The 19,911-nt window shown below is 41.5% G+C and overlaps 2 protein-coding genes across 5 annotated transcripts in view; one reads left to right on the top strand and one right to left on the bottom strand.

Annotated features, from left to right (window-relative positions):
- The first annotated feature begins 9 nt into the window (after positions 1-9).
- Positions 10-19,520, top strand: MPHOSPH8 (M-phase phosphoprotein 8). Of its 2 annotated transcripts, XM_035115129.3 has the most exons (15): positions 10-242; positions 1,946-2,101; positions 3,354-4,490; positions 5,105-5,204; positions 7,896-8,123; positions 8,908-9,033; positions 9,738-9,826; positions 10,405-10,545; positions 11,133-11,219; positions 12,104-12,258; positions 13,848-14,002; positions 14,947-15,074; positions 17,179-17,235; positions 18,291-18,374; positions 18,974-19,520. In XM_035115129.3, exons 1-15 carry the CDS (start codon positions 78-80, stop codon positions 19,013-19,015), a joined length of 2,850 nt encoding a protein of 949 aa, XP_034971020.2. In that variant the 5' UTR covers positions 10-77; the 3' UTR covers positions 19,016-19,520. The 2 variants fall into 2 exon arrangements, with proteins under 2 accessions (XP_034971020.2, XP_034971022.2); XM_035115131.3 differs by lacking the exon at positions 17,179-17,235.
- Positions 18,178-19,911, bottom strand: part of LOC148686019 (uncharacterized) — a 16,334-nt gene continuing 14,600 nt past the window's right edge. For all 3 annotated transcript variants that reach the window (XR_015949697.1, XR_015949698.1, XR_015949699.1), the window contains one exon: positions 18,178-18,425. The gene's annotated coding sequence lies outside the window, so the exon portion shown is untranslated. The remainder of the gene's footprint in view (positions 18,426-19,911) is intronic.

Here is a 19,911-nt window from a genome sequence, read left to right as displayed (position 1 = left end):
TGGGTGCGTGAGGAGAGGGGGAGAGGCGAACACCGCAGCTTCTTCTCACAGACGCCGCTGGAACGTTCGGCTCCAACATGGCGGCGGCCGTCGTGAGTGGGGCTGAGAAGGAGGAGGAGGCGGCTGCAGGAGGAGAAGGAGCGGAGGCTGCGGCGGGGGGAAGCGGCGGAGGCGCCGACAGCGACGAAGATGATGAGGACGTCTATGAGGTGGAGAAGATCCTGGACGTGAAAACCGAAGACGTGAGTCCGGAGAGGGGTCGGGCCTTCAGAAGGCAGTGAAGATCTTGGCAGGGCGCTTTCCCTTTGCCTTGCAGCAGGACGCTCTGCCTTGAAGCTGCCGGGCTGCTCCTGTTGATTTTTAGCGCGCAGTTGGGACAGAAACTGTCCCGGAATGTGTAGCTGGCACGAAAAGGGCGGGTATTTGATATAAGTGGGTTTTTTATCATTTAAAGCATAGGCAGCGTCAGGTAGATGTAGGCGCACCAACTCTGTGAGGGTTAGGATGCGCTCTATTTCCGCCCTTAAAACTGCCCAATCCGTATTAAAACGCCGCCTTCTTTTCGGTGCGGACCTCTTCATCTTCCTCTGTCAAGCGGCTAACACTTCTTCATCGCATCCTTGTTAAATGCCGTTAAAGTACTTCTGCTTTTGTGCCTAATTCGTACCTATTTTCCTCTCTCTGCAGCCAATGCAAAACAGCTGGTCTGAGAGCTAGTGGCAGTACAGTATGTTGTATTGGATGCAAATATTGTCTTGTTCTGTTTCCAGAGGTAGTCAGGCCCTGCTTTAAAACAACAACAACAACAACAACAACAACAACAAAAATCCCACCCAGCTTACACTTTTGAGCTTCTATCCATATTGGCACTGCAGGATTTGGCAGCAAGTATGTGGGTGAGGCTTGTGGCAATTTTACTTGCAGTTTGAGACCCTGTGAAGAATTGGATATTGCCCCTCAAATCCATGGTGCATGCACACACTCAGCGCCCAACATTTCATCAATAAATGGATATATTCATTATCCCCCCCCCACAAAACACATGAGAAACAGAAAGAACTTTAGCCATATATGAACCAGAGGAGATCCAGTCAGTGAGCCAGTGCATTCATGGGTGCAGCCAGGGGTGGGAGGCAGCCCCCCCCATCAAGTAAATAAAAAAATACTTAACTGATCAATTGCATCACAGATAACTCTGTTCGGGCTCCCCAGCATAAAGCCTGCCACCCTAAAATAAGTCCTGGCTATGCCCATTATACTATTAATATCCGGTACATCGGCTGAGACGCTACTTGCTTGCACTCTGTCTCACCAGAGTGGTACATGCTCTGATTATCTCCCACTTGGACTGCTGCAATACAGTCTACATGGGGCTACCTTTGAGGGTGACTCAGAAACGACAAATAATCCAAGATGTGTCTGCCAGACGGGTGACTAGGTGACTGGGAGCAGCTGCCGGGACCATATAACACCAGTCCTAAAAGACCTACAATGGCTCCCAGTATGTTTCCAAGCACAAAGTGTTGGTGCTGAGCCCTAAACGGCCTTGGCCCTGTATACTTGAAGGGACATGTCCACCCCCATTGTTCATCCCGGACACTGAGGTCCAGTTCTGAGGGCCTTCTGACTGTTCCCTCACTGCAAGAAGTGAAGTTACAGAAAACCAGGCAGAGGGCCTTCTCGGTAGTGGTGCCCATCCTGCATGGGCATGCCCTCCCATCAGATGTCAGAGATGACCAATTACATGACTTTCCAAAGACATCTGAAGGCAGCCTTGTATTAGGAAGTTTTTAATGCTCGGTGTTTAGTTGTATTTTTATATTAAGTTGGAAGCCACCCAGAGTGGTTGGCACAACCCAGTCAGATGGATGGGTATAAATGATAAGTAGTAGTTGTTACTACTACTACTACTCCATGTGCTTACTAACTCTCTTTGCTTTGTTAGGGTAAAATACTATACAAAGTACGGTGGAAAGGATATTCACCAGATGATGATACATGGGAACCTGAAGAACATTTAGAAGACTGTAGAGAAGTGCTGCTTGAGTTTCGAAAGAAAATAGTGGATTCTAAGCCTAAACCTGTTAAAAAAGAGATACAGGTATGTTTGATTTCAATTTTTAACTACCACTAAGGAATTTATTTTATACCTAGCGCCCCCCCCCCAATGATAAAGGGCACTACCCTTTTAACTGAAATCGGTCTTGGGGGGGGGCTGTGTGGTTTTCTCTCTTCTGTTTTGGCAAAATTCTGTGTAGTGAGATAACTGTTGTCTGTAATTACTGTCTTCAGGGTTAATTAGTTTCCTGCTTAGGATGATTTATTATTATTGAAAATGCACCCATCGTTAATATAACCTGCTCCTATTACTTTAGTTGGGAGAAAGCATTTCATTATTTGATGAACTATGGTGGTTCTTTTCCTGTAGTGGTTTTTAAAATAGCCTTAGTTTATTATGTGCATATTTGATACCCTTGATGTTTGTACAGGCCCCTTTGGTTAGATACTACTTACTGAAAATTCTATCAGCATCTGTTGTGAGGAGGGAATCTTCAAACAGAAATTTTGCTTGTTTGTTACAAAGGAAATTAGTTTAGTCATCTTGATCCTTGTGAAATCTGCACATTTTCACTGTGCTCCTAAGCAATTGTCATTCATTTTAATAAGGAAGAGGGTAGTGCTCATCATTACCTTTTTATTTAAGACTACATTAATAAAACCACATTTAATACTGTAGAGAATAAATCCACTGAAGTCAATAGGACTTAGTTCTTTGTAGTAACATGTTCGTTTTTGTTAGCTGAGAATCACACAGTTTTTGAACATTTGTTAAATGCTTTTTAGGAGTTACAGTTTTAGACTAAAGAACCATGCAGCTTAGTTCTACACAGCTCAGGGTGGCTGGAGTTTCTTGAAACAGGTTCCTTTTAGAGTTAATGTGTAGTATGCCTCATCAAAGAGAATATAGTCAAAAATGCTACTGGGAACATCTGAGCCCTTGATGGCCTTTGGATTCTGTCCTCTTGTAGGGCAAGGATGAGCAACAGCTAGATTGGGCTCTACTAGTGGATCTCTGGGTGATAGGCAGTAGATCAGCAAGGATTTCTGACTTCCGGTTGTTTAACAATTACAACAGAATGACTCCCCCCCCTAAACTATACTGCTGAAATTGAGAAAGTTTGGGGGAGTAGTCAGGATTGGACCTTTGTATGAAAGGACCATGAGTTCAGTTCAGTTCTTTTACTGAAAACAAAATCCTTGGAAGCAACAGTTTCTTTAGACTTCTAATAATCCAGATTTGTCCATTTAATTAGGCACTAGATCACTAAATCAACTTTCCCTCTCTTCTCTAGAAGCTGCCTTTAAATGATGATCTTTTTGAAGCAGATTCTGAAGCAGACAGTGACTGGCAAAGTGATACAAAAGGAGACATGTCTCCAAAGAAGAAGAAGAAAAAAAGCAAAGAGAAGGAGGACAAAAGCCAAGATGAAATGCAAAAGAAAAAGTCTAAATCAGCAAAAGGTAAAGAAAAACCTGCACTAGAATGTGAGAATTCCTCTGATAGTTTGGCTTCAGATTCAAAACCAAAGAAAAGGACTTCAGATTCAAAGGAAGATACAAAAGATTCCAAAAAACAGAGGAGAGAAGATCTAAAAGACACCAGTAAAAAAAAAGGAGAAATCAAAGATGGAAAGAAAAAAATAAAAGAGGAGCCTAAAGAGAACAAACATTTGCAAAAGGGAAAATTCAGTATGCAACAGATGGATGCTGAATCTAGCATACTAGAAGATTTATTTTCTGAAGCTGCAGATTTTGAAACTCAGGATTTCGATTCAGACAGCAGTGGGGAGAAACAGAAGACATCTGCTGGGAAAGACCCATTGGAAGAAGAAAATGTGCCCTGGGTTTCAGCTCGGCAGCTAGACAGTTCAATAAGCTCAGATGATAGTTCTGAAGTAAGGATTAGGAGGAAAAAGAAGAAACAGATAAAGTCTGAAGAACCTGAGGACAGTAGAAAAGTGGACAAGAATTTGGAGAGAAAAAATGCACACAAAAAGCCGAAGATGGCAGATAAAGTAAAAGCTGTAGCTGAGGCTGACAATAAGAGGCCAGCTACACCTGCTCCCTTGCAGAAAGGTGTGAAACTGTCTGCTGATGAACGAAGACGCAAGTCCACTGATTCAGCAGGGGAAGTAAGCAATAATTCAAAATTGAAAATCAAAGAGACTAAGTCAAGCCCTTCCTATAACAAGGATGTTTCTCTAAAGTCAACTGCTGTTGAAAGCAAAGAGAAGAATAAAAATTCGAGAGCAGATGAGGAGAAGGTGAAAGAGAGGTCTTTTCAGCATTCCATAGGTGAGAATGTGTTCGAAAAATTCGTCCTGGATTCTGAATACAGTAAAGGAGGGAACACAGTCAGCAAGAAGAATATCTTTAAAAGTGATCCGAATACTGATGACACCCCAAAGGAAAGAAGCACTTTATCTAAGGTAATCTAAACTGGATAATGCATAATCAAAGGTCTCATAGTTTACTTTGTGCCCTTTTCTGGACATCTTTTTGCCCCTTTCTGCTTTTCTTAATTAACTTTTCTAGGCACTTCAATTCATATTCAATTCTCTTTCGTGGTTTTAGAGCCAAACTAATGGTTTAAATGCAATTAACATGCAGGCCTTTGGGAACTGAGTGGTTTTTAAGGAAAGGGCATTAATAGTGCTGTGCTGTTTTTATCATTTTCAATATGGGAAACCATTTTTTAAGCTAATGAATCTGTTCAAAAAAGATCAAAGATTCCCACTAAACAGGTCTAAACCCTCAAGTGCACCTAAGAGCAGCTTTTTGGATTGTGGTCATTGCATGAATCCTTAAGCATCTTAAAATACACCTCAATTTTATTTTCAATGACTGCCAACTTTAGGTGGAAAAGACTGGCCATTGAGAACATGTTTACTGCTTCTTAGACTATCTGCAAGGTAATATCCAAGCCTTGCTCTTTTTGTTACTAACAGAGCAGAAGGTTAAGTACGAAAGTTTCAAGGTTTCTTAGCTTCTGCTTCCATTAAGCATTTAAGAACCTGTTTTTATATTTAGTGCTCTTTTCCAGGAAAAAGAAGCCAAAAAAAGTGAATCAAAAGAGAAACTTCTGAAAAAGTTTGACGTTGAAAAGGAGGAAAAAGGCAAAAAAGATATGAAGGGATTGAAAAGTAAGTGTGTAATCTTTAAAGTCATTCTAGAACAGGCATCCCCAAACTTTGGCCCTCTAGATGTTTTGGCCTACAACTCCCATGATCCCCAGCTAACAGGACCAGTGGTCGAGGAAGCTGGGAATTGTAGTCCAAAACATCTGGAAGGCCGAAGTTTGGGACTGCCTGTGCTAAAACATCAGTGTAATCTACCCAGAGTTATGTACACTACAATATGCAGTTTGTCGCTGTTAAAGTTATGGTTTATATTGCAACCATGTTCAGTTTAGCTATATTTGGTCCTGAATTAATTCATGCTGATATCTTTCCAGTGTGGAAAATAAAGTTTCATTTTGACAACATTCCATATGCTAAACTAGTGAATTAATTATTTTTGTTATGCAATATTTTCTTACTGTCTTGGCTAGGTAATATTGTACAAATGCATTGATAATAGGGGAAATTGCTTGTTCCCAATCTTAAATTTCCAAATAATGTGTGCAGGCCAGGAGATCTAACCTGAAGACTCTAGCACATTGGTGCCATTATGTTCTAACCAGTTTAGTAAATGCAGAATATACTTTTGAAATTTGTAGGAGTGTAGTATAGTAATGTATCATTATAAATAAGCACCAGTACTTGGGTGATATTTTTAAGCTTCATCAAGTCGCTCATAATAAATTTTGAAGGCCTTTCAAAAGCCAAAAAAGTAAATGTTGTTTTACTTGGAGCAGTCTCATCAAAATTAATGAGCATGACCAAGTTAGGGCCATTGATTTCAATGGGTCTACTCTGAGTACATCTCAGAGTTTGGGCTGGGTGTTCATCAGTATGCGGATGATACCCAGCTCTACCTCTCTTTCAAATCAGAACCAGTGAAGGCGGTGAAGGTCCTGTGTGAGTGACTGGAGGCGGTTGGAGGATGGATGGCGGCTAACAGATTGAGATTGAATCCTGACAAGACAGAAGTACTGTTTGTGGGGGACAGGAGGCAGGCAGGTGTGGAGGACTCCCTGGTCCTAAACGGGGTAACTGTGCCCCTGAAAGACCAGATGCGCAGCCTGGGAGTCATTTTGGACTCACAGCTGTCCATGGAGGTGCAGGTCAATTCTGTGTACAGGGCAGTTGCCTATCAGCTCCATCTGGTACGCAGGCTGAGACCCTACCTGCCTGCAGACTGCCTCGCCAGAGTGGTGCATGCTCTGGTTATCTCTTGCTTGGATTACTGCAATGCGCTCTATGTGGGGCTACCTTTGAAGGTGACCTGGAAACTACAACTAATCCAGAATGCGGCAGCTAGACTGGTGACTGGGAGCAGCCGCCAAGACCATATAACACCGGTCTTGAAAGACCTACATTGGCTCCCAGTACGTTTCCGAGCACAATTCAAAGTGTTGGTGCTGACTTTTAAAGCCCTAAACAGCCTCGGTCCAGTATACCTGAAGGAGCGTCTCCACCCCCATCGTTCTGCCCGGACCCTGAAGTCCAGCACCGAGGGCCTTCTGGTGGTTCCCTCACTGCGAGAAGCAAAGCTACAGGGAACCAGGCAGAGGGCCTTCTCGGTAGTGGCACCCGCCCTGTGGAACACCCTCCCATCAGAGGTCAGAGAGATAAACAACTACCTGACATTTAGAAAATACCTAAAGGCAGCCCTGTTTAGGGAAGTTTAGGGAAATATCTGTGATATTTTATGTATTTTAATGTTTGTTGGAAGCTGCCCAGAGTGGCAGGGGAAGCCTAGCCAGATGGGCGGGGTATAAATAGTAAATTATTATTATTATTATTATTATTATTATTATTATTATTATTATTATTAATTGAATGCCACCCAATTTGTTCTCCATAGAATCAGGTAATTGTAGAAAGGCCCCCAAGGGTCATCTAATCTAAGCCCCTGCAATGCAGGAATCTTAACTAAAGCATCCATGACAGATGGCCAACCTTCAATGAAGCACAATCCACCACCTTCTGAGGGCGTCCGCTCCACTGTTGAACAGCTCTTACTGTCAGAAAGTTCTGCCTGGTGTTTAGTTGGAATCTTCTTTCTTTTAACTTGAATCAATTGTTTCAAATCCTACCCTCCAGAGCAGGAGAAAACAAGCTTGCTCTGTATTCCATGTGACATCCCTTGAAATATGGCTATCATATCTCCTCTCAGTCTCCACTTTTGCAGGCTAAACATACCCAACTTCATCAACTGTTCCTCATAATGCCTGGTTTCGAGACCCTTGATCATCTTGGTCGCCCTCCTCTGCATACGTTCCAGCTTGTCAATATCCTTCTTAAATTGTGGTGCCCAGAACTGGACACAGTATTCCAGGTGTGGACACGGTACACTAGGTGAGGTCTGACTAAGGCAGAATAGAGTGGTACTATTACTTCCCTTTATCTGGACACTATACTTCCACTATACTTCCATTGATTTAGCCTAGAATAACACTAGCTTTTTTTTTTGCTGCTGTTTACACATGTTAAGATTGTGGTCTACTAAGACCCCTAGATCCTTTTCACATGAACTGTAAATTAAGCCGTTTCAAAATGTCTTGACTTTGAACAGCTTGAAAATGTATATAATATCCGTGGGATGTGATTAGAAAGTGACTTTCACTTTTGGATGAAATAGATTGTGCTGTAATATATAAAAAGATTTTGTTTATGATAGGCTTTATACCCAGTAAAACTGCCATTGGCAATGATCTTGCTGTGTTCTAGGTTTGAAAGAGGTCAAGAGTGCGCTTGGTGGGTTTAGCATTTCTTCAGAAGAAAAAAATGAATACTTGGACAACCAGAAAAGAGAAGAATTGAGGCAGGACTACAGATCTTCAGAGGCATTCAAATCGAAAGACAAACAACCATGCAGCAGAAGCACAAGGGATGAGACGGATACCTGGGCTTATATTGCAGCAGAGGGGGACCATGATGTCATTGAGGACAATTCTGGTATGTAGGAAGTGTGAAGTAGAGGACAAAAGATTTAAAAAACCCACATAGATCAATTGAGTTTGAGTTCTTTGCTAAGTACAGGTTCTAGTTGTGTCCTCTGGCTTAAAGAATACTTGAAAAATCCCCACATACTTGGGCCTCAGATGGCTCAGAATTACATACTCTGCTTTACTTCCCTGTCATGCCCCATTTTACACTCTGACAGAGCCCATTCTCCAAAACCAGGTATATGTTGGTCTTTCTATTTCCTGCTGCCAAGACTTCTTAGTCTGAAGCCCCTTTGAATCTCAAAATCTACAACTTGAGCAGTTTCCAGTGGTTTCTCCAGTGTTCTCTAATAGCTCAAAAGTGGCTAAGGGCAAGACTGCAATTATGAGTTGATGCTTTGGGTCAGATTATGGGATCATCTGCCAAGGAACGTTAACTTGGAATGCAATTGTGATACCATTTCTGCTTGGATAATCAATGATCCACTGACTAAGATGGATCAATGCCCCAGATTGCAAAGGTTTACCTTCAGGAGTGCAGATCCATCCAGCAGAAGGTGAGCACCATCTGGGCGAACCTAGGCAGATGAGCCACCCATCAGTTTGGGTCAGTCTTGGATGAAGCATCACTTTATTGGCCCTCCAGCCAACAGTGCACTGTGAATTATGGTTCTGTTTGACTTGGAGAAGGATAGGTGATAAAGAAAGGGTATAAAATGTCTGCAGAGGCTGTGATTTAGTTGGTGATGACAAAGTTGTCTCTCTTCTATCCCCTAAAAATTCAAACTTTGTAGATGCAAAGCAGCAAACTGTGAATTTGGGCATGGACATGCAGTTAGAGCGGCTGACGCTGGAGGACTTTCAAAAGCATCTTGATGGAGAAGATGAGAATGACTCGGCAGCTGAAGCAATATCATCTGGTCAGTAACAAATGCCTTGCCCTCAAAACATTTAGATGGTGGATATAACAAAACCCTAGTAAATAACAGAGAGGTGGAGTCCGTGTTTCATGTTCTCTTTAAATGCAATTATTATCAGGAGGCTAAATAAGCAATGGTACATCCAATTTCATAATCCCTTTTGAGACAACCTCCAGAGTCGCAGTTGGTTCTTTTATCAGATGGTTCTAATTTTTTGATAATAAGTTGTTAGATTTTTGAAAATTGAACCTACCCTTAGATAATTTTTTTTTATATTGCTGGATTTTTTTCTGTGTAAAAAATCTTATGGTGTCTTATGTTCCTCAACATTTAATTAGTGGTTGGTGGAGTGTAGCTAGCTAGATAAGGTAGAAGAAGAAGAAGAGTTTGGATTTGATATCCCGCTTTATCACTACCCGAAGGAGTCTCAAAGCGGCTAACAATCTCCTTTCCCCTCCTCCCCCACAACAGACACCCTGTGAGGTGGGTGGGGCTGAGAGACTTCAGAGAAGTGTGACTAGCCCAAGGTCACCCAGCAGCTGCATGTGGTGGAGCGGAGTTGCGAACCCGGCTCCCCAGATTATGAGTCTACCGCTCTTAACCACTACACCACACTAGTAGAGGGATATGTTTGTGTGGAGGCAGAGAGAGCATCTTCATACCTCTAGTTTTGAAATTGAACTGTTGAACCTATTTACTTTTAGCTCAGCTGCGTGATGCTGTTAAGAATGGACAGTATGCTGTGGTGAAAATGGCACTTAATTCAAAGGAAGAATATAATCTTGATCAGGAGGTAAGCTTTTGTTAAATAGATAGTTTAATAATCTCTGTATAAAATACAGCAGCAATTTAATTATTTGAGTGTTCATTTCATTAGTTTATTTAACTCAAAAAATTTCTTGTACATGCAGGTGACACAGTAGTGTTGTATTTAATGTAGATTGAACTTTTTGGTAACTAATGTAAAAAGGAAACCAGAGTCCAAGTGTATGGTTTTTAATGCATGTTTTTGATAAATGTGAGCCACGCTGAAGATACCAATCATAGAGCAGATGATGAATCTACAGGGGAAAAAATCTAAAATAAAGTACTGTTTGAACGTTAAAAATAATAACTTGGGGTATGAATTCCATTGTCTCAGTAGTCTAATGAAGTACGGTATGAAAAAAAATTGTCCCTGCTTTCTTTGCTGTAATGATAATAATTTTATTATACCCTGCCCATCTGTGACCGCCTGAAGTAAAAGCTTAAGCGTTGAAGAGGGAACATCAAGTAGCTTTGTGAATTACCTTTTGCTAATTGATCATTTGGTCCTGTTGTATCTTAGAAAAATGTCACCAAAACCCAAACAATAATATACCACTGTTTCAGGATGCTAGTGGAATGACTCTTGTGATGCTCGCTGCTGCAGGAGGTCATGATGACATCATCCGTCTTCTCATCAGGAAAGGAGCAAAAGTTAATTGTAAACAAAAAAATGGAACAACTGCATTGATTCTAGCAGCTGAAAAGGCGAGTTTCTTTTCTGTCTGCCTCTTCCCTTTAAATTTCCTTTAAAAGCTCTTCTCATTTGTTTCAATGTTGCTTGTTTGGAATAAGAAATTAAAAGCTAGGTCTGTAGCAGGATGATTGGACTGCTGAGGCTTCCAGACTCCAGGATCTACTTATTAGTCCCTGTATCTGGTTACTGTTTTTAAAGAAACTGAATTTCCAGTGTCTTGTTTGAATTTTCAGGGGACACGCACCCTAAAATTATGAGATTATGTTACAAGTCTGTTGATCAGGCTTCTTGCTGGTTTGGACTGATGGGAATTATATTCCAAAACATCTGAAGGATGTTTTAGAGATTTTAAAAGATAAAATTATCACATTGGAGTCATAGGTATCACTGGATGGCTATCATTGGCACTAGAGTTTGCTATAGATGGTCCTGCAGAATAGAACTTTTATTTAAAGATATCTAAGGAGCTGTAATAACCTATTACAGGTCTGTCTTAAGTTAGTTTTTATGGCTCTTTGCTGTACTAAAATTCTCTGCTTTCAACATTCTATCTAGGTTCAGACTATTCATATTTTAACCATTATTTTGTTTTTTATAGAACAACCTAACTACTGCAGCCATCCTTCTGGAAGCTGGAGCATATGTAAATTTGCAGCAAAATAATGGTGAAACAGCTTTAATGAAGGTATCTGCTATTTGCCTGACATGAGGAGTAAATTTGAAGAATTTTAGAAAAACTGGAAATACTCAACTAAGTTTTACTCAGGGATGACCTATTGACATTGATGGGACCAGCTTCATCAGTATTGGGACCTGTTCTTTTTAACTTGTTCATGTGCAGTTCTGGTTGCCTGGCCTCAGAAAGAATACTGTAGAACTGGAAAGGGTCCAGAAAAAGGAAACCAAATTAATCAAGGGAATGGAACCATTATCCTATGAGGAAAGATTGCAGCATTTGGGACTTCTTAGTTTAGAGAAAAGGCAAGTAGGAGGCTACAAGATAGAAATTTGTAAAATTGTGCATGACAGGGCGAAAGTGGATGAAGTAGGGTTTCCCAAACTTGAGTCTTAGCTGTTTTTGGACTCCAACTCCCATCATCCCTAGCTAGCAGAATCAGTGGTAAGGGATGATGGGAATTGTAGTCTAAAACTAGCTGGAGACCCACGTTTTGGAAATCCCGAAATAAAGAAAAGTTTTTCTCGCTCTCTTGTAACACTAGGACTTGTGGACGTCCCGTAAAACTGAATTAAGATAAAAGAGTGCACACAATGCTTAGTTAAACTGGGAACTTGCTCCCAGAGGAGGTAGTGGTGGCCACCAACTTTGATGGCTTCAGAAGAGGATTACACAAATTCATGGAGGGCAAGACTATCAGCTGTTTTCACTCCACCCCAACCATCTAGTGTGAGGTTGCTTCTCAGTCACATTCTCTCTTCCCCTAACTGAAAGGTGTTTAAAACCTCATAAGGGAATAATTTCTTTTCCTTTCTTTGCATGAGAATTCATACTCCAGAATACTCAGTAAATAATGGTGCCTTTGTTGTTGCTTTCTCAACTTCCACTTGCAGGCTTGCAGGAGGGGGAACTACGATCTTGTGCGTCTCTTGATTGAAAGTGGAGCAGACTGCAACATTTCATCAAAGCATCAGACCAGTGCCCTTCATTTTGCCAAACAGTATAATAACTTACAAGTACAAGAACTCCTCACAAGTCACTTGGCTATGTAAGTACTTGCTTGAGAGATGATTCAATTTCCCCAGTGAATCAAGGACTATATTTAAGTTGATGTCTTGGTTTTTAAAGAGGGGAAACTGGCAAGTCCTTTAGTTTGTTTAAAGTATTTACAGCCTTGCTTTCTGGACAGAATTCTCTCAGGACAGGTAAAAGATTAAAATTCAGAAATACAACAGTCATTCATTCCAAGAAACAACACTGTGTGAAGTTCCAGAAACTGCAAAGTGAAGTTTGTTTACAACAGGTGCAAGGTCACTCCAAGAATGTTCTACACATGCATGGCTTCTGGGCTGCACAGAGAGAGATGTTTAGTCTGATCTTTGCTCTCATAGTGTGAAGACGTGAAAGAAGACCTGGCAGCTTTTAGGGCTAGGCCTTGAGCATTTAAGCTGAACCTCTATCAGGGATCTGATAGATGATTGTATAGTTACACTTGAGAATGACAGTGCAGTGGAACCTCGGTTTGCGACTGCCTCAGTTTACGACGAACTCGGAGAGCGACCGCCGCGGACCCAGAAGTATTTACATCCAGGTTCTGTGCGCGCGGATGCGCAGAAGCGCTCTATTGGTGCTTTGTGCACGTGCAGAAGCGTTCCTTCGGTGAGCGACCAGTTACCCGGAATGGATCGTTGTCGTAAAAAACAACAAACTTCTGTCCTGAATTGCTACAGAGGGGTCTGGTACTTGGAAGTGTACTAGACCCAAGGGAATAGGAGTTTTGCCTAGAAAATTTGCAACAGGTTTCAGGGCCTTGCCAAAGTCCCAACAGGTTCTGAATAAACCCAACAGATAGAGCTAATGAAATTTGCTGAAGAATAAAAATTACACTTCAGTTTGAGGATGTGCTATAGCAGAGTTATACAGAGGGCCTTGCATTTTAATCCATAGGCCCCTCCAAGTCAGGCTGGGGAATACTCCAGCCTGGACATTATTCAGCTAAGTGGACTCCAAATAAGGAAGTGTTGTACATTTGTAAGTCAAGTTGGCTTATTCATTAGCTAACATAAGGGTGCAGAGTATCTAGGCTAAGGCTGATGTACATCAGTGTAAGGCAGGGGTGGGGAAACTTTGTCTCTCCAGATGTTGCTCAACTACATCTCCCATCAGCACAGCAAGCATGGACAATAGTTGTGGATGATGGGTGTTGTAGTTCAACAACAGCTGATGGGACAATGGACTCCGCACACTGGCTATAAAGTGAGTCCCCCCCCCCCCCGCTTTCATTGTTGGTTAGTGGTTTGGAAGATGCTGCCCAGACTAACTGTATTTTCCTTTGTTGATGGGTTCTTTGGGCTTTACTCTTCCTGTATGAAGTTTTAAAAGCAATGGAAGTGCATACACATAATACCGTATTTTAAAATCAAAACACTTGGTAATAAAAATCTGTCCAGAGCTTCTGTATGGCATTGGATTTATGCTACTCAACTAGAAATGGTTGAGAGAAAAATTGTGTCAACTGCTAGTTTGAAGTAGTCAAGGTTTTGTGTTTATAATAGATATGTTACTGAAAAAGGGCAACTATAATTTATTTACATACATTATAATGTCAACAGCTTGACTTTGTCTTTCCTGGTTTAGACTCTCGCGAGTGGCAGAAGACACAATCAGGGAATACTTTGAAGCCCGTCTTATTTTGATGGAACCTGTGCTTGATATTGCGTGTCATCGGCTTTGTGAGGGACCAGATTATTCTTCAGAGTTCACCTATAAACCCCCGCAGAATGTGCCTGAAGGTTGTATGAGAATGCTTTCTTTGAACATTGAACTGTGTGTGAGTCCACCCACCTTCTGGGCAGATCAGAAACAGACTAAGTTGTGCTTAATAGCAGCATTTATGCTTTAATATCTGGGTAGCTGAAATGTTGAGCTTACCTGATTTTTCTGGAAGTAGGGAGATTATGGCCCGAGAGAAAAAAGCATATCCAAATATTATGGTAAAATTATTGGAACCAAATGGTAGGGAACAAGAACTAGAGTTGCCAAAATGAAATGTGGCTGCTTTATTTTGTTTGTTCCTTGTCTGGCAGTCGTGTGCTTTTCAGGATTGGCAATGGAAACAGATAATTAGCATCTAAAAATTCATTTGAAACAGTTCAGGATTTGCTGTCCAGAGTACCTCTTTCTGATTTGTAACAGGGATAGTTTTATTACAAGGGCGGATGGAGGGAATTTGCCCAGTCATTCAGTAGATTAAGCCCACAATTTATGCACATTTAATATGCGTACATTAAGATTTACACACTTGGGAGGGGAATTAAAAGGGGTAGGCGTCCAGGAAAAAAAGACTTTGGCAATCCCACCCACCGTTGCACTATGTGTTTTGACTGTACGTGATTTTGGCTTTAGGTGCGATACACAGAACGTAACCCCTGCATAAATTGAGGGCTTAGTATAAGAACAATGTAATCCAGGCTGTGTAGCCCGTTTATCCTCTTCCATGAGGATTTTTTGAGTCTTTCTTTCTCCAAACTTTTATTAGGTATTACAGATTCTTTGAGTCATCTGATCAGTTTTGATCAGACTGTTGGTATTTAAGTATGTTACCCACAGTTAAGTAAAAATCTCAGGCTTTACAAACATTTGCTTGTTGATACAGGTTTTAAGCATTTCCTCATGTAAGTGGCAATTAATCATTTGTATTGTATTCTCTTAATGCATGATTGTTTCTTTTCCACAGGTTCTGGCATTCTTTTATTTATTTTCCATGCAAACTTCTTCGGTAAAGTTGTTGCTGCTCGGCTCTGTGGACCATGCGGTGTACAAGCTGTGGTTCTGAATGATAAATTCCAGTTACCTGTGTTTTTGGTAAATGTTTCATGTTCTTCACTGACTATATAACAAGAATTCAAAAATATAAAGTTGGGTAGTCATGTGTCCATGGATGCTTTAGTTGAGATTCCTGCATTGCAGAAGGTTGGACTAGGACACTTCCAACTCTGTGATTCTATTATTATTTATACCATACATATTTGCTTATAAATATATAGATATATATAATTTGTATATTGCTTAATCACAGTTGTTTCAAACAAGCATACAGGTGACTCCGTACAGTACAGTGGTACCTCGGTTTGCGAACGCAATCCGTTCCGTGGAGGCGTTCGCTTGCCAAGGCGTTCGCTTGCTGAAGGCATGCTTCTGCACATGCGCAAAGCGCCTGTAGGGCGCTTCTGCGCACACACGCTGTGCAGATCGTTTCTGCGCATGCGCGAGCTGCACAGATCGTTTCTGAGCATCCGACGCCGCGGAACCCGGATGTAAACACTTCCGGGTCTGCGGCGTTCATAAACAGAGGTAGGCGTAAACCGAGGTTCTACTGTAAGAGTAAAATGAATTAAAGCTGGCACGATAGCTTTTGAGGGTATCAGAAAATTCTGAAAGCCCATACATTCCTTATCAATGTTATTGTTCAGGTAAATCTTTAGATTTTGGATGTCAGCCTGTTCTCCAGAGTTTTGTACTTTGTGATGTCAAACAGAATGTGTCCGCAAACTTTAAATGCTGTTTTAGTATTGCTTACTGTTTAAATAAGCACTTTTAGCTCAGCAAAATGCCTTGGAAAATTTTCAAACCCGAGAGGTATCAGTTGAGGGTATAAATAATGTTGACCCTCTTACCTGTAACATCTTGGTTCTGGATTCCTACCAATGTTGCCTGCAGTTTTTGGCTGGCCTTGCTGGGCAGCGCAGCCTCCCACCCCTACCCCAGTGCACGCCTGCAGGCCTTTCCTGAGTAAAAATATGAGAGGAAGTGTGCCAGCTTTGGCCCTGCTGCATAAAGGTACCCCAAGCGCCTTTGCACAAGGAAAACTCCCCCTACTTCCCGACAGCCTTTGCTTAATAAGGAAATAGCCTTTGTTGTTTTTATACCAGTTCTTGGTGCGTCCTGAAATCTTTTTGCACCTAGCAGCTATTAATAGAAGTTGCCTAGCATTTCCTGTATTAAGACAACTTCAAATAGTGAGATTTTTGTGTTTCAACATAATTCCCAGCTTTGTGTCCACCTGCCCAAAATTTTGATTTGCATATAGACAAATTGTTCTGGAGAACTTTAAAGCTAGCTTACTACTTGGTAACATATTAGTTGGCCCTAATAAAAGTTGGCTTACTATACACTTTGGATTTTTTTCCCAAGGGGCTAGTAGGATTACCTATGATTTCATGTAAAAAGGGAGCTTAGCTTTTGTATATAGCATCAAGTAAAGCTAACTTATCAAATGGGAGGGAAATGGCAAGCTCTGGGATATTTCTGTACTACTGAAGAGTTTTTTTAGCAACAGAGTTCCCCATTTAGTTTTTTTCTGGTTTTGAAGGCACAATCAAATTAAATGGAGTTCAGATTTTCTTTTTACTTCCTCCTAGGCACTTTGGGCACAGATCTTAGTTGATTTTGGAGTAGGGGTAAATCTGCAGAGCTAAGCAGATTCCACAGTGGGGTTTTTTAAAGCTGTATTTACTTGGAAAAATCAGATGGCAAGGTGGGCAGAAGACATCTTCAACTGCTTTGCAAATGACATGTTACCAGAAGATAAAAAACCAGCTCTTTTCCTAGGACACTCTTGCGTGCCAGTGTGGTACAGTGGTTAGTATTGCACTAGTGAGCCTGTGATTCAGATCCCCACTCAGCTGTGAAGCTCAACTTGAGTCAGGCACAGTACCTCAGCATAAGCTACCTCACAGCATTGATGTGTGGATAAAATGGAGGTGGAGAACCATGTGTGCCATCTTATGCTCCTTGGAGGAAAGGTGGGCTATAAATATTGTTATAATAGTAGTAGTAAATAATAATGAAGAATAATAAATAATGAACAGGATGTGGAGGTCTTGCTCCCTTCTGTCCTATAGCTCAATACCTAGAGTAGCCAAGGTACCCGTTGCCTCCTTCTCATCCTCTCACCCTCCCATCCCAGCCCAACAGAGCTTCTCATCCTTCGTGGAAAGAGCATATCTCTTCGCGGATCTTCCAGGTGAGTGGCTAGGCTAATTAATATTACTTTGGCATTGGTGCCAATTCTGCCCAGCCTCACACCCTCTCTGCTCTGGGCTCCTTTAATGTGAGCAGCTACAAAGACAACCCTTCGCTAAGTCCCCTGCCAGTGTCTGCCCAACAGAATTGGCAGGGCTATAGACAAGGTCCACCTCTCTTCACAGGGACTTATGAAAGGAAGCTTTTAAGCTCATCTCCACCCACGTTAAGAATTCCAGGGATCAAAACCAGTTAAGAACGCAACAGCTCTGTTGAACCAGACCGAAGCTTCACCTCATCTAGCATCCTATTGCCACCCTGGCAAGATGCCTCAGAGAGCAGCTTGCAAACAAGGCATGAAGGCAGTAGCCCTCTTCCTGTTGCTTCCCAGCTACCAGCAGGGGCTGCCGCTACAGCGGGAAGGTAAACGGCGTTTCCATGTGCTGCTCTGGTTTGCCAGAAGCGGCTTTGTCATGCTGGCCACATGACCTGGAAGCTATACGCCGGCTCCCTCGGCCAATAATGCGAGATGAGCGCGCAACCCCAGAGTCGGTCACGACTGGACCTAATGGTCAGGGGTCCCTTTACCTTTTTATGACTAAGAGCTAGCAATGGGTCTATCATTGTAGCTTGTTAAAGCCTGTCTGTAAGAACATGGCGAGACCCTAACCCATCTTCAGATGTCTCTCACGCTGCCACCCCTGCCATCTGTCTCCAAGATCTTCAGTGTGCTCTCCATCATGCCAGAGCTCCCAGACTTGGCATTAGAGTTTGTTATTCAATTCAGTGCGAGGCTGTGTAGGTGAACAAGCAGGGAGGGAACCATCCAAGAATGTGATGTTGCAGCAGCAGAGTTCTTTGTTTCCCGTTAAACTTATGGCCACCATTGGGTCTTTGCTCAGCTTAGTTACACACACACACACACACGTAGTTCAAAAAGGGGTTGCAGGTGAAAAGTTTATGGTTCTCTTGCAGCTTGTCTAGCTAACCAGGAGCATAATATTATTACATGTGGGCAAAGAATAATGGGCTCTTTTCTTTCTTTTTTATTTTTAGGACAGTCATTTCATTTACTCCTTCAGTCCTATTCCAGGCCTTAACAAACTCTTCATACGATTGGCAGAAGCTCCTACTGCCAAGGTGAGAAATACAAGTCCAGGTGCATGTACCACCAACTCACATTCAGAAGAGCTAAGGAAATAAATCAGCTCAAGTTAGTCATCGCCAACAAGTTCAGTGGATCTACCCAGTTCGTGAAGTGGTTGGAAACAATGCAGATACGTTTATATATTAAATGTGTACCCTGCCCTGCATCCAAAGATCACTGGGCGGTTCACAAAAACACAAAACCAGCAGACAAAAGGCATAATAAAACAAAAAATATGTACTAATATATTCCTTTACTAAATTATAAAACTAGTCTGTATTTTAAAATAATTTCCCCCCCTGCTTTTTTACCCTGACAGGGTCCCCAAAGTGTATTGTGGTAACAAAATGCAAGAGCTACTGCTTGATGAAGTAGTTTTTGCAGGGCCCTCAGACTAGGAGTTGCTTCATGCATCAGAATGTTTTAATATACCTGTGTAAAATGTGTTCATTGTGCAAAATAACTAAACCCATACTTTAATCACTGTTGAGAGTGAAGGTAGCAGGGCTTTGAGAAGATACATGTACTTGTATGTCATCCATGCCTTTTCAGCATTTAACTGGATGGTCAATGGCATTTTTTTTTCTTACAGGTGAAGCTGCTGATAGGTGCATACAGAGTGCAGCTGCCATAACCTCATGAACTTCATGCTGTTGATGAAGTTATTTTCTTGGAAGTATTTGTTTACTTCTTCCTTTTTGACTCTGATCAAGCAGTTTGGGAAATCCTGCTGCAGTCAGTACTCTGATAATTGGTTCAATCTGTTTCTTTTTTACCTGGTCTCCATTTTACATGTGAATTTTTGTGCAGGTTAGCAGTCATGTGCTGCTTAAGAAAGTGGGCAAGATGGTTTTATTTCATTTGTATATAGGCATTTGTGCCAATGATTGTAATTCTACATTTCAAAGTTCAGACTGCGTATTTCAGCATTTGCACAATGTGGGGTTGCAAAACCCTTAAAATGATGAAGACTCTTTAAAAGTCTAGTTCTTGATTGTAGATGCTAAACTTTTGTCCTACTTCAGTGTTTGTATTTAAACTAATGTTTTTTAAAGCAGGCAGAGCTACATTTGCTATTGCAGTTTAAATACAGGAATATAGATAGGTTTCTGCTTTAATAAAAGACTGGTGGTAACTAAGATATTGTGGCTGAGAAATGATATTTCTGTGAAATATGTACGTCCCAAAAGGCAGCTTCAATCTGGTATATGTTGTGGAACAGAAAACTTTGTTGTCCCATATTTGTTTAAAGGATAACCATCTATAAATACTTTTTCCGAAGGAAATTTCAGTTGCTAACACCTTTGATAGTACTTATGTGTCTCACCTAACTTCCCCCTATCACTTGAAAATTGCTGAAGCTCCTGGTGGGCCACTTGATTGATTTGTCTACATGTTGTAATAATTGTAAAGTGCTGCACTTTCTGCTTTCGGTTCTTTTTGGCTGGAGAATGATCTTGATTACCACCAGGGCATGATCTGTGTTGCATTTGGCATTGAGGTAAGCTCCATGTGATATGAATGCAGTTC

The sequence above is a fragment of the Zootoca vivipara genome, chromosome 4 (genome assembly GCF_965207765.1).
Source record: "Zootoca vivipara chromosome 4, rZooViv2.hap1.1, whole genome shotgun sequence".
NCBI lineage: Eukaryota > Metazoa > Chordata > Lepidosauria > Squamata > Lacertidae > Zootoca > Zootoca vivipara.
Note: the sequence above shows the minus strand (reverse complement) of the source record. Positions and strands in the feature narration are given on the sequence as shown.